At 41.8% G+C, this 14,594-nt stretch overlaps 1 protein-coding gene across 2 annotated transcripts in view; it reads left to right on the top strand.

Moving 5' to 3' along the window:
• The window catches only part of ttll5 (tubulin tyrosine ligase-like family, member 5), a 43,187-nt gene extending 29,891 nt beyond the window's left edge, over nt 1-13,296 (top strand). The window contains exons 29-32 of one of the 2 annotated variants that reach the window (XM_054613536.1): nt 3,694-3,892; nt 6,372-6,580; nt 10,200-10,282; nt 12,966-13,296. In XM_054613536.1, coding sequence (XP_054469511.1) covers nt 3,694-3,892; nt 6,372-6,580; nt 10,200-10,282; nt 12,966-13,018 — 544 coding nt within the window. In that variant the 3' untranslated portion in view covers nt 13,019-13,296. The remainder of the gene's footprint in view (nt 1-3,693; nt 3,893-6,371; nt 6,581-10,199; nt 10,283-12,965) is intronic. The other variant, XM_054613537.1, reaches the window with a different exon arrangement.
• The last annotated feature ends 1,298 nt before the right edge of the window (nt 13,297-14,594 follow it).

Here is a 14,594-nt window from a genome sequence, read left to right as displayed (position 1 = left end):
TTGGTCCTATCCACTTGGATTAGTCATGTGATGTAATGTGTCTTGAGCTGCTTTAGCACCCTGGCCACAGAGAATGCCTCCTTGTTTTCTTCTCACTGTATGTACAAATGACCGCAAACCTATTACCTCTGCAGTGTTCACTCCAGCACAGCTAGAACTGAGAAATACCACAACCTTGCTTACTCTGGATATTTTTAGTTCCGTTCAATACTTTGTTAGATTGATGTTTGACTTGGTCGAATTTTGTAAGAACATACCATTCCAAAGGATTTTATGACAGGTCATTTGCTGAACCAACAACCCAACTAATCAGAAAAGCTATGGTGAAAATGTAAAACTTCTTTGATGGAGGTCGGTTTGATGTCTCTCTTCCTTGAATTTAAAAGAAGAGAAGTTTTTATTCGCAATGATTGGAGCCAGATGTGGTAATAGGAGGGAGAACCCTTAAGGTAAGAGAGTGAAATTCCAGTGAATGGATGGACTGAGGCAGCAGATATACACACCTCTACAGCAGTACACGTGTCACCCATTTTGCAGTGTTTTCAAATTTGTGAAACTCAGGTTGCTAATAGATGAAGACTGAGTTGCACAAGTTTTAGTAGTTACTACCTGTTAGTTTTAAACTAGCAATTTACATAACCACGTTAACCATTAAACTTGAAAAATGTCTTTTGTGTGTTATCTGCGTATTTGTAATGTGTAAATTGGTTGCAAGGACACAACTGTAGTTCCATCATCCAGTTCTAAGTAATCAGCTCTGTAAACAAGAGGAAGTCACCGCAGCATCAGCAGCTGTAACATCATTTCCAAATACAACAGTTTTTAGGGTCCAAGCAATATGTTAAATGTTGCTTCCAATCATTTGTAAATGTATTTATTTTTTATTTTTTTATATACGCACATAAAAAGCATTAGATCCAGAATGTCAACTTCATCATAATCAGACATGTCATTGTTGGAAGTCAAACCTACAATATCAGGTACCTTTGCCTTTCAGTTTTCATTGGGCAACTTTGAGAGTTAAACCCTGAACTGGTCAATTTACATCAGTCCATTTTCCAGATGTCAGGATATTCTAGGTTTTACTAAACCCGTATTTTGGAACAGGCCACTAGTAGTTTCAGGATCCCATATAGCTCCATACTGCTCTAACGAAAGCATCAGCACCCATGTCTAGACTGCTGTAACAACAAATGCCCAGATACGAGTAGATTTTTTATTTATTATAAGGACAGTTCTGTTAAGTGTCATGTTGTTGCAATAAAACAAGGTAAACAAATAACTGAATAATGGCTGGAAATACCCTCACACTCTTGAGGCGGCTGATGATTACACTGACCAGGCAGGGGCTCTGAGATACTGTGGCATGATGTCATCTCAGACTGTCCATTTTCCCACATTCACACAGAGTAAGATTTATGCCGCACATGTGCTTAACTTGCACTGCTGTGTTGTTGTACAGTAAGTCATATCAGCATATTTAAAGATGGCGAGCACAGCAGGGAGAAAGCTGACACCAATGAGCAGTAGTCCGGCAGGGAGGGAGGTCCCAGGTCTTTGGAGCCCCACACATGTGCTGTACTAGTGATGAGAAACTCAGCTGTGAAACTGCTCTTCTCTAATGACTGTCCCTGCATTGCTGGTTTTATACTCCTGGTGATCCTGTTGTGTGTTTTCCGTGGTGTTGTGTTGACAACCCCTGTCTTGGGGCCCTTCTGCAACATTGTACTCATGGAAAGCAAATGCTCTTGACCTGAGAAATAGTCTGTTTTAGACCATATGCTAATAAACTGGTAGCGCTGAAGGTCCCTGTGGTCCAGTGTGAAAACTGCAGCCAAGCTAAAGGAAATGACTGTTGTAAACAAAGAACGAGTTTTTGTTTTGTCTCCTGGCATTGTAGGATCTCTGGCCTTGCGAGGTTCACAGACAAGCCTTTGTTTCCAGAAGTAAAAAAAAAAATTGAATTGGCCCATGGTCACACCAGTTGTTTTTGCAATATATGTGCCATTATGTTCACATGAGTTTAAGATGCCTTATGTCTTTGTTTGGCCACACAGGGCAGGAATATGTTTTCTACTTGCGCGACACAAGATTATTATCCCACAGTGTGTATTGTTCAAGATTAATTGAATTCTAACTTTAGAGCTTATCGTCGTTTGGCTCTAAAAATATAGCAGCTATTGTGATTTTAAGTCTACAGTGTTTCCGTTTTGCTCCAGACCAATGGACAAATGTTATTGCATGTAATGGGAGGAATTTCCAAGAATTTCTTTTGTAATTATGATCCCCAGGAATCCCATTTCTTCAACTGCACACGTATCTCTCTTCTGTATCGCTTTCCTTTTTTCGTCGCAGCTCCCAATAGTGCTCTTTCTGGCATTTTTTGTCCGTGCACACCAGGATCAACATAGAGTCAATTTATGCATGTCTGAAGGAGAGAATCACCTCATGCTTTAACAGAGGCCAAAAAAGAAAAAAAGGCTGATACAGGCTTAGTCCTAATGACAGATAATCCAGTTACAAACTCGTGGAGCCCGTCAAAAGGTTTGCCTTCCAGGTTGTGGCTTTGTGATGTGAATGGAACGTGAAGCGCGGGGAGCGCTCAGGCAAAGAGGAGAGGTTTCCAGTTCAGCCTGTGAGTGCCACAGGCTTGCCCTCTACTTTGACTCTGATCTGCACACTTTGACTTGAGGCTTCTGTGGGCCCAGCGGCCACCGACTGGGACTCCTTTTTGCTGGTGGCGTTGCATCTCAACATGTGGAGGGAAATTGGAGAGTTAATTAGGTATTGCAACATCTCTGCTTTGGCTGAATGGTAAAATAATCTGACAAGGAGCTGATGGTAGCAAATACTGTGGCATTATAGATTACTATTAAGCCACTGAAGCTTGCACCGTCTTGCAATTTTGCACGTAATTATTAGCTATTAAGATGGATCAGTAGTACGTCAGTAGTAGCTTAATTTGCTACATTATGCACTCCGACTTCTCTACATATGCTATAATTCTATTTTGTCACACCTCTTCCATTGCCTCCCCTCCTGTTTTTATTGTCTACGCCAGGGGTTCTTGAACTTTGTAACTCCTGATCACTTCTGATTCTTAAAAAAAAAAAAAAAAAAAAAAAAAAAAAAAAAAAGTCTGAGGACCACCAAATAGATTAGAAATAAAATATGCTGCCTACCCTCACCCGTCACTGCCTGCCTTTTTTAATCTAATAAATGTAATGCATTCAGGTTCATATTTCCTCACTACACACTTTAGAGCTTTGACTGGCGCAGGGTTGTCTCACACATCACTTTTTCCTTTCAAAAATGCTCCATTTTGTGTCGCTGCATCTCAGGGAATGTTTGCAAGCTAACAGTGGCAAAACACATTTGTCTCTAGCTGATGATGTGACGTGATTGGCATGTCAACTGGTCATAGAAATTATGCTTTTTAATTTTAAGTTTGTTTTATTAATCTTTAATACCCTTTTCTTTTCAATCACAAGGTGAAACTTTCAAAATGTAAATGTTCAATTTGTTTAAAAGTGCAAATAAGTAAAATTGAGCTGACACATGTACTGTACCGAGGTAGCCTAAACTGCAAAGCAAGTGAGTTTGCATGAATCTGAAGCAGAAGTCAGTGTATGTCTTTTTGTTAATTCTGATTCTTTCAACTTTTCACTGACCTCTTCATTTGTGCTCTCCAAGCCACAGGCCACTGAAGGATGAGGAGGGTCTTTGGGATGGTCAGATGCAGAGTGCCTACAGCTTGGTGACAGGGGTGAACCCCCAGCAGCGCTACCAGCCCACCCAAGGCAGCTACCAGCTTCAGTTTGCTATACAGAAACTGCAACAGCAAAGACTTCAGTCTCGACAATTTCTGGACCAAAGCCATTGCAGACACCAGGTATATAAGAGCTTTTGTTTTTGTTTTTTCTCCCAGTATTTCATTCATCAGCATCATGTTACTGGGATTGTTGATTTTATTTGTTCACTCAAAACACTCCGACCTTTTTTGTTTTGTTGATTAGGATTGAGCAAAAGAGTTGAGAAATTAGTTGTTCGGCTTCTTTTGTTTTGGTTTGTTGCTTTACTTAAGCACATTTTATGGAATGGAATGGCTATAGTCCAGGAAAACTCTCATATTTGTGTCCTTACAGATTTTTCCCTTACCTAAGCACTGCACACTCCAAAGTAGTGCAAAATACACCCACATCAAGGGAAAAGCTTTCATCTTATCATTTTCAAAGCTATTCTGAGATTCTCTTTCCAAACCTCTTAACAAAATGGTGTTCAGTGGGAAAATCCTCCTCAACAGAAGCTCATTCCTGGAGAGCCAAACACGAGTCCTCACTCTGAGATTCCATTGTTTGGCTGATTGACTCTGTTAGGTTTACATTGGAAGGTGAGTAATCAAGGAATGCTGCCCAGGAGGGCACCAGAGCGGGCCCGGTTTAGAGTCCATTATGAGTTAGAAGTTTTTACGGTACATATCAGATTTGAGCTCCATTTGTATTCCAATTACAACACAAATACAATTTTGGCAAATTATTTTCTCAGTAGAGCTAATGTAGCAGCAAAAAGCTTTTAGTCATGCCAGACTAGCTATGACAGATGTGATTTTGCTGTTATTAGAGGGAGATTTGAAAGGTAAAGAGGTCATGGTCATTTTTGCACAGCATAGTTTTAATGTTCAGAGAAAAAAGACAGCCCTACTGTTTTTCTGTACAATTGCTGTGAAAGAGATTCTTAAACGGAAGAGCGCATTCATTTCCAAGACGGTTTTGTTTCCATCTATGGATGGTTAGAAATGGATACAGGATAGTGTAACAAGACGGTTACAGGGTGGAATGATTGGATGCACCCACTTTTTTACAATCCGTTCGGAGTATTGCGATTTCTCTCACGTCATTGCTTTTTCATCATCTTGGTCGGGCCTTAATTAATGCAATTAAGGTGATATTTATTTTGGCTTGGTCGGGCAGCCTTACGCAAGGCACTTTATGAAAATGATCCCATGCCTTTCCTCTGTTCCATTCCCCTTCTCATTTCGTCTCATAGTCTGAACACAGTTGACCAAATGTCCTTTATTGCTGACATGTCCCATCATACTCCTGCATGTGATCTTTATAACAGAGCCATCCTGTTGTTAAAGCCTCACAAACTGAGCTCATAAGAAGAGTGACTCCGGATGTCGTTTTCTCACCATCAAATCAGACATCCCTCCCTAAAACTCCTGCCATCACTCCCAGTTCATTCCACCTACATGGGTCTCTCTGCCAGTCTGACCAGGCAACGTGTATCGCTAATCGGTCCAGGAATAAGTACTTCACATCCCTGAATTCACCTTTGCTGGATTTTCTGGCTTTCGTTAAAAATGAATTGATAATTTAGGATTTATTGAAAACTACAAAGGAAGTGTTTCACCTGGTGTGAGTGCCAATGTGTGAGTGTGTACTTCTGTGAGAAGAGAAAGAGACAGGGGGCTGTTCCGGCGCTCCAGTCCACGTTCCAGTTACTGGGTGCAGACTGCGCGGCTCCTCCACAGGCTTGGCTCCGAGCCACCTGGCAGCCAAAGAAAGGTGGCCTTCCTGGTCCCGCTCAAACTGAATTGCGACCGTAGGCCTTGCAACCTGGAAACTCAGCTTCTCATTTATCAAAACAGAAATTACATCAGATATTCCCTGTACACTGCCGGCCCTTTGAACGGCTGCACTGTGAAGCTGGAAAACCATTAGCTTCTTAGATAGCCGTATAAAGCTGCAGAGAAAATAGCATTGAAGTGAGATGTGGAAGGAATGTATAAAAAACATTCACCAGCACTGCAAGGACAGAGTGAAGTGTAGCTCTAAATTATTATGTCAAAAAGAAAACGGCATTTTCCCCCTTTCCAAGCCTTTGAAGAAATCTTGTACAAATAAATAAATAATGTGAAGAATTTGCTTTCTAGAGTAGCCAACCGCAAAAAAGGTTCTTGTTTTGATACTGGATGGCATTTCATTTATATCTGAACTAATTCATGGCAAGCACTTTGAAATTTCACCTAAATGACCAGAGACAAAAAACAAAATTCCCACGACTAAGCCAAGTTAAGCTAAGTACTTGAACTTGTTAAGACTATAGAAAATAGAATCATTTTGATGATTCAGTTTATCTGTTTGAAATGGTTCATTCTTATTAAAAATGGATCATAATAATGGGTGTTTATGGCATCTCAGTTGTTGTAAGCTTTATTTTTCAAACATCCCACAGAGGTACAAGAAACAATCACTATGTTTTTAGAACACTTCATCTACCTCCAGCAACGTTGGTCCAAAGGCATTTTGTACTCCCACTGAGGCAGTGGTACCAACCTTAAATAACTGTTGTTTTCTTTTGTTTCTTAGACACAATTTCCAGACCAGACAAGTACTCCACACGCCCAGGCTCCCAAAAACTCATCCGGCTGCCCTCCATCCAGCCTTCATGTCCGATGCAATCACAGCCACGGCCACAGCCACATTCAAACCTGTGTTAGTCCTGTTCTCACCCCAAAGCCACCCAGCAGTGCCAGAGAGGGACTGATCAGGAAAACGGCAACAAAGCGCCTCATCAAGTAAGACAAGCCTAACAACTGAATGCATTTAGTCTTGATTTATTTATTTCTTACTCCTGATGATACTGAAATCCAGTATAGCTGAGAGTTTAACAAAGTCACCAGGTAATTTATAGCACATTAAGTGATTGCAGTGGGATGGCATTGATTGGCCGCTGCTTGTGGATTGAGACAAAGCACAGGGGATCAGTGAGTTCGAGGGGATATGGCTCATGCTAATGAGAGTTAGAATATGTGTGGAGTGCTCCCAGTCTTTTGGCCGCTGGGTGTATCTGCCTGTTCAGTAAACAACCTCATCAGGCCTGATTTCTGCCTGAACCGTAAGCAGAACGTGGTTCAGTGGAAGGGCCCCGGGCTCCCGGGGTTTAATTCCTGTTTGGTTTGGAGATAAGCTGAAGAGCACAGAGGGGAAAATAAACGGAAAGGAGGCAAATAGGGCTGAACTGCCAACTATTTCCCTCACTTACTTTATGACTTTATTACTGCAACAGCTGGAGAAATTACACAACAACAGCAAACATTTGTGATCAGGGCTAATCGTTTGTTGAGCAGTTGCCCCGGTGAAGGGCTCTTTACACTGCTCTGATGTGTAAGACAAAAGGACACAACTGGATTGAAACACAAAGATATCCATTTCTCTGTTTGACTTAATTCATTTTTTGCAACTTTGCAGGTCTCCTGACAATCTAAGCAGAAGGAGTTTGAGAGTAGCAGGAAGCACTGAGCAAAGCCCTCGCACTGTTGACGTGTTACATTCAGTCATCTTACTTGACTGGATAAACTTCAGCTGGCAAGCAAAGAGTTAAGAGGGCAGGGGTGCAGCGCAGGGGTTGCAGAATAGGTTAGGGCAGCCGGGTAGGTGCTGTGTTTGCTCCTGTGAGTGTGTGTCTTCCTGGCAGTCGCTGTGTTTACCCTCCGAATGTGGAATTCCAGAGCCCCCTCACACTCTCCTCCGTACTGCATTTTTGTGGTCGACCAGTGTGACAGGGGAGAGTGTGGGAAAAACGGAAGCTTCAGGACCAAAAATGCACTGATGGAAACAATGAAAAAGAAAAAAGAATAAAGAGGGGGGAAAAGAAAGAATGACAGCGAAAAGAAAACTCGGCCCGGGAGAAAGGAGATGATTGTTTGCAGGAAAAAGGGGGATAATAAGTTGCTTCCCTTTATTTCCATGCTCATTTTAGGGGCAACTTAATACATCAGTTATTGAGGCACATCTGAAATGCATCCCAGTGTAGGCCTAAGCTCCTCCAACACATAATAGAATCACTCTGCTGGGTGTATTCAAACAGTTCAAGGATATCCAGCCCCTCCAAACACCTTCCTCTAGCCAGCTGTGGAATTGTAAAACTGTTGCTTGATACAGATTTACCAGCACCGGCCTAGTCTGGTCCTCCCATGAGTCACCACTGATGATCACTGACAGCTTTTAGCTGAATCTATTCATCAGAATAACATTTGTTTTTTGTATTGGTCAGGAAAGGAAGTGGAGTGAAGTCAATGCAGCCAAGTGATTTCCTCTGTTTGGAGAGCAAAATCCTACAATGGTGCTATCCAATCATCTTCTTCTAAATCTGCTGACTTGTGTCCAGCGATTGGACTGAGTGAGTCGTCAGCTTTTAGTTTTAATTGAAGATTAAAATATGCTGAATAGACCTTGGCAAAGAGTGCCAATGCCTTTGATTTTCAAGCTCAACTAACATGCATTGCACTCGGTTGGAGCAAATGTGCTTCATGTTGGTATCTACTCAGCAGGGCAGGGCTCTCTGGTCTATCAACATACCACAGCTGCCAACTCGAGGGGCTGCAAGGACTCAAAGTGGTATGACTTCAGTGAAGGCTTTGAAAGGAGCAATTTGTAACACAAATAAATGAGCCTGTTTGGTATTTTGTTTGCAAGGTTTGGCTAGACGCAGCTGTAACTACGGAAACCCGGCTGTCGTGTGGCATTACTAATAGGGTGACAATTACAGCACCACCATTAATGTCAGCCTTGCTGCTGCTTTCACTCCCTATTAATCAGCCACAACAGTAGTTATTTTCACAGGATACTGTATACACACGGAAGCTGCCAGAAGTGTGTTTATGGTTAAACTTTATCCCCTTTGGTCAACCTGAATAACATTAAGACATGCTTGTTACCTGAATGCACAAAATACAGCACGTCAGCTTTGTTTACATAAGAACTTCATGCTGTCTATGAGTAGTGGGAAATATAATTTTACTTCAGGTTTATATTTCAACCGTGCATACTGCAAGTTCAGATTATGTTCTCACCGCCAGTGTTTCTGGCTGCTGCCTGACTCTTGAAGTGACAGAGTGAGAGACTGTTGACAAAGAGAGTGATGTGAAAAACCCAGAGGTCAAGTTTTTTCCCCCCTTTCAATATGAAAGGAGTTGCTTCCTGTCGAGGTATGCCACGCTTAAAGTGGGCCAGTTCTATTTGTGGTTGTGTAATGGTATGAAAGAACAACTGTGCAGTCCCTTACAAGGAGGCAGTGTGTACCCTCATTACCTTGTTAATGCTCCTTTGGCAAGCTGCTGTTATGGGGCGAGAGGTTAATGCCAGCTAAGCTTTATTTATTGTTCCCCCTAAAAAATGCTTAACAGATTTAATGTATAAGGTTACAGACGTGTCTGCTCCTGCTCCACGCTCCCCTGGATGTCTTGTAGTGGTTTATTCTTTGAAAACACTGTATTTGCTGTCTGATTAGCTGAAAAAAAGGCTATTGCACAACCAGCTCTGCTCCCAGCAGACCACATGACACATGACAATAATAACATGACAATAAAAACCTGTGCAATACATTACACATTACACTGTGCAATATAGTTAAAATAGTTAAAATAGTTTTTTTCTGTCTGTAAATATAATATTTCAGTTATTGTTGATTCTCTACTGGTTTTTTTTATTGCTTATTTATAATACTTGTTTTGTTTATTTTCATTTTTATTTTTTATCTTGTCTTCGTCTCTTGTGTGCACTTTACTCTACGCTGCTGTAAGCCTGCAAATTTCCCCGCTGCGGGACTAATAAAGGATTATCTTATCTTATCTTATCTTATTTAGTTTCCTGCCTATGATCCCCAGACTCTTGTATCCCTGTGAGATAAATATACACTACTGTACTGACTATACACCCTATAAGAAAGACTATGTATACACCTTCTGTGTCTGTAGCGATTGCCCTCAGGTTCACATAGTCAGCAATCACCAGAACAATCTTGTGAAAATCACATCACCCAGGACAAGGAGCAGGAATTTGGACCCTTCTTGTCACAATAGCTCATGAGAGGCACTCAGCAAACACTTCACCCCCACTAGCATCCGATGGCTGCACAAACACAGAGACTATTTGGAACTGAGTCCACTTCTCTCCGATCAGAATATGAGTCATCAGACACCTTAGCTCACAAGTTGCCACAAACAGTTGCAGCTGTTGTTTTTTTTTTTGGATATTGAGCTCTAAGTGGGATAATACACTGGGATAAATCCATAGCTTTAAACCGAGCTGTGGAGATAAGCATTGCTTTCAGATACAGTTTGCCATCGTATGTGTAACCTCTAAGGGAATGATGTTTTTGGTCGTCATGGACACTTATTGTCTCTTTATTAACAGGCAGACGTCCGCAGAGAGTTCAGCCAGCGGAAGCGTGCCCGGCGGCCAGCATGTGGTCTACGAAGCCATCTGTGGTAAAACAGGTGCGTCTGATGCTGCATTTCTACACACGCTTAGTACCGAGCTGTAACTTGGCCTGTTGGTAATGTAGTCCTCGGGCAGGGGGGAAGTTATGCCCTCTCTATGCCAGTGTCCGTGATTACAGCCAGGCATAGTGGACATTCCCCATGGAGGACTGATAAACACCACTGGATATTTTTAGCCAGATCCTGCCTGCATAGTGGTGTGTAGCATTTGTAAATGTATTCTGCACACTGTGAAAGATAACTACATTGTCATAATGATAAATCATGTACAAACTTTAATTACAACCTTGTTGGACTAGTAAAAGTGATGTTTTATTGGCTACTATATCACAATGTCCTGAATCATAACCCTCTTTAGAGTTTTATGACAGAATCAGCCAGATCTGAATGGGCATAAACAAACTCTCCAGTGCTGTAATTTGCCATTCGATCATATCGTCTGTATGTGTCCAAGAGTAGAGGTCAGATTTACTGCTGAAGGATAAAGAGGCATAGCAGTCATGACATCTTTCTTTTGTAATGAGATCCAGTGATGGGAGCAGTTCGGGCATTCCCATCTGTTGGTCATTCCTACGCAGTCGTAATCACTCTCTATCCGCCAAAGGGGCTGTCCAGTTGTACCCCAGAAATCTCACTAAAAAGAATGAAAAATGTAGCTCTGTCTTTGCTAAGTGTATTATGAGTAATGCACCGCAATTGTGGTTGCATGCACTCACGTGCGCTCTGTCATCCTGCCCTATTTCCACAACTCTTTCCATCCTGAGCGAAGTGTTGAGCTTATTGCAGTAACAGTGATATTAGGCAGTTTGCGCTGATGCACACATCTGTTTGCCTGATCAAGAGCTTTTTTTTTCCATAGACCTACTATACATTAGCATTAGCGACTCATACCATTCATCCCATCACGTGTGTGTCACAGTGAAGCCGACCCAGAAATCAGCTTGTCGGAAAAACACAGTAGCCGTGCACCACCCAATACCCCCTCCCCCAAAATTCAGTGCATGTGTCTGTGACCAGAACACTTCTTTTCATTCTCCGTCTTCCCCCCAAAACTATGGAGGCTGGCTTAAGTTAACAAACATCTTATAAACTCATCAATTACTGTAACTGGATCCGTTGGGAGAAGCTTCTGAATTTCATGAATGCATTTTTTCCGTCGTTCAGGGCTCAAAGGGCGGGGGAGATTCTTCACTCTCAACTAAAAAAAAAAAATGTTTTAACTAAAGCAAAAAAAAAAAAAAATCCCAGTACCAAAAACCAGCTAGCAATGCAGGCTAAACCATGCTTTTAGAAAGGGACTGGGAGTTGAACAGAGACTCAGTGTGGTGTGCTGGAGGGAGGAGGGTGTTATTGGAGGGTGAACGGCCTTTGTGGAGCTTAGGAGTGTGTCAGGTCTTTCTGCCTGCCCAGTGTACCTTTGTAGCGAGATGACTGAGCTCCCCTGATTGACTCTGACAGGGAGTTAGAGCGGGTCCAACCGGAGAGCATTCTCTATGATCAGCTGTCAACCGTCATTAATCACACCCGCCCTTTATCTCTCTCTCTTGTGCGCTCTCTTAATCTCTTCCTCTCTTTGCTCGTACAACTACCCCTTTATCCTCTGAAAACTTTTCCTGCTCGCTCACCCCCTTCCCCTTTTCCTTCCCCACTTCTCTGTTCATTTTTGACACGAGATGAAGGGAGGGTTTTGATGAGGACCTATCATAGCTTACAAACCTAGATTATATCGACCACATGTGTTTTACAATGCTTCCCCTTGAAGTTCTCAGGGCTCCACAGCTGGTGACTGGGGAGATTTATTGCTTTCACTTTAAGAAGGAAATGAATGCTGCACTTGTGCCATTTTAATGGGAGTCTGATCATGTCAGGACGGATGGCTTAGGCCTCTCTCTATCAAAATAAGACTGTGTGGTGCCCTGTTGGGAAAGGAAGGTAGGTATTGGCCGTCATCCACTTTTCATATTATGTCAGTTGTTGGATGTTTGATTCGAAGCAATCACTGATATGGTTGAATAATTATGGAAGGTAACGGATTATACTGTTATTCTCTACCACTTGTTAGACCTTCCGGGTTAATGTGTTATTAGACAAACTGTTGACGTCATTTCTTCTGTCATTTTTAATTCTAAGTGTCATATGGAGAGGGACATGCTAGAGACAATATTGTCCCTTTATCTTTTCTTTTGGTGAGCTCGAGGAAGCTGCTTCCAGCGGTCATGTCATCGGATTGGAAGTCAGGGAGATGTTTTCGTTTTCCAGTCAGTCAGGCCCCACGATGTAAAAGAGCACCAAAATAAACAAGAGTGTGCAGAGGGGGAATGAAAGGAAATACTGTTTGGGAGCACATACACGGCAGCTCTAACTGTACTTGGAATGCCTTTTTCTACTGGATGCCTGGCCCTGAGCCAGCAGATAGGATGAGTAGCTAGGGGTCTGAGAATGAAAGGGACAGCCAAACAATAGGCTTACACCGAGATGACTGAGCAGATCCGCTGGTAACAACCTTGACCAACATTTAAAAAGATCAACAAGACATTCACTGGGATGGTTTTAGTTGACTCTCTGGAAGTAAAACTTACCCAGGTCTTACCTTAACATTTTTGTTTGTGCTGAATGGAAAACCTTGTGCTGAAATTCAATCTCTCTTTATTAATTTTACTTTCATCTTTTGCTTCCCAAGGTCTTTCTGTGTACCGCAATCTGCTCCAGGGCCAGGAGCCTGGCCACAGATGACATGAAAGCGACCAGCGGCACGTCCTGCCCCTCTGCTGGCCTGACAGGTGTCTCTGCATGTAACTACATCCTCACAGAGGTGTATTCTGGGAAAGGACAACAGCAACAGATGGAAGTATCAGAGACATCAAACAGGTCCTATAAATTTCTCTATGATACAGCCACGGACTTGGAGAGGATAGTCTTCCAGTCCAGGAATGCCCAGCTTTGATGCAGGTTGGGATTTTATGTGCTCAGCTCAACATTAGTTGGCCTTTTCAGCTCCGTCCCCCCCCCCCACCCCCAACCCCCCTGGCTACTCTCACACATCCCAACAGTTGTCCGCCCTCATTCTCTCCATGCTACTGATACCGTGCAAAGAGTTCACTGACAGATAGCCTTCAGCAGATGGTTCTTCAATGTTCTTCAATGCATTTTAAATACAGGATTCAACCTTTGATTTTTTGCTCATGCAGTAGCATGTGCACAGCTAGCCATTCATGGAGATTTTTATCTTCCTAAAAAGTTATACAAACAGACAAGCCTGCAGAGAAACTTCTTTCATGAGAGGACTCTGGCATTAGAAGCTCCAACTCCAGGTCCTCGTTTGAAGCCAAGCTGTTGCCAAATCATACACGATGGCCATTGCCTAAGGATGTGTTACAGTATAGCATCCTCTGCTTGTCGGCTTAAAAAAAGGAGCTTGAATATGATTGTCTGCTGCCTTGTTCCCTGTTTACAAGGATGATGTAACAATGTTGTTGGGATGTTTAAGTTTTATATCAAGATAAGAATACAGTTAGTGTGTGATTATTTCTGTTGACTGTTAAGATGTTGATGTTGTTTTCCTTAGATGGACCAAATTTAATATTTTTTGTAGGATAAATAAGTAAATTATTCTTATTTCATCAGTATTTATTTCCTGTACATTGTCCACCAAACGGCCTTTTTGGCCATTTCTGTAGCTCAAGGCATAACAAATAGGATTTATGGTTATGCACAGCATTGCCTACAATGAAGGTTTAACCTTTTAGCGTGTTAACTCAGGGTGTGTTAATAGAATAAAACATTTGTGTTGTATATCAAAAGATTCAGCATATGTTTGTGACGACTTTGTCAGCAATACTTGAATGTCATGCATGTTTTTGTCATATCAACTGATGATGATCCTCATAGTGATTTTGTACAGTAGTTTTCCATGCAGTACAACAGAACTGGTTTTAATACAATGATAGTATTGGATTTTTTTCTGTCGTGATTGATGTTAAACTTAATGTTGTTGAATTACTACTACTTTACTACGCCAGTGCATGATGTGTTACAAAAACCCAACAGTAGAATCAAAATCAATGTGTATACTCTCCTGTGGTGATACAAAGTTGTTTACAGACTGATCATTTAATCTGTTTTGTCGCTGATTGTTTACAACACACATGCATGGAATTGTAATATTTTTGGAATCATCAAGTAAATGTATTTGTTCAACACACATGCTGCACACTGGAAGATGTCATTCACTGGACTTTTCTTCACTTTTTTCATCTCAATTTACCCTATTACCCTATTGAAATAAAGTGCTCTAAAAGTTCTAAACAAA

Source organism: Anoplopoma fimbria, chromosome 15, assembly GCF_027596085.1.
Source record: "Anoplopoma fimbria isolate UVic2021 breed Golden Eagle Sablefish chromosome 15, Afim_UVic_2022, whole genome shotgun sequence".
Classification (NCBI taxonomy): domain Eukaryota; kingdom Metazoa; phylum Chordata; class Actinopteri; order Perciformes; family Anoplopomatidae; genus Anoplopoma; species Anoplopoma fimbria.
Note: the sequence above shows the minus strand (reverse complement) of the source record. Positions and strands in the feature narration are given on the sequence as shown.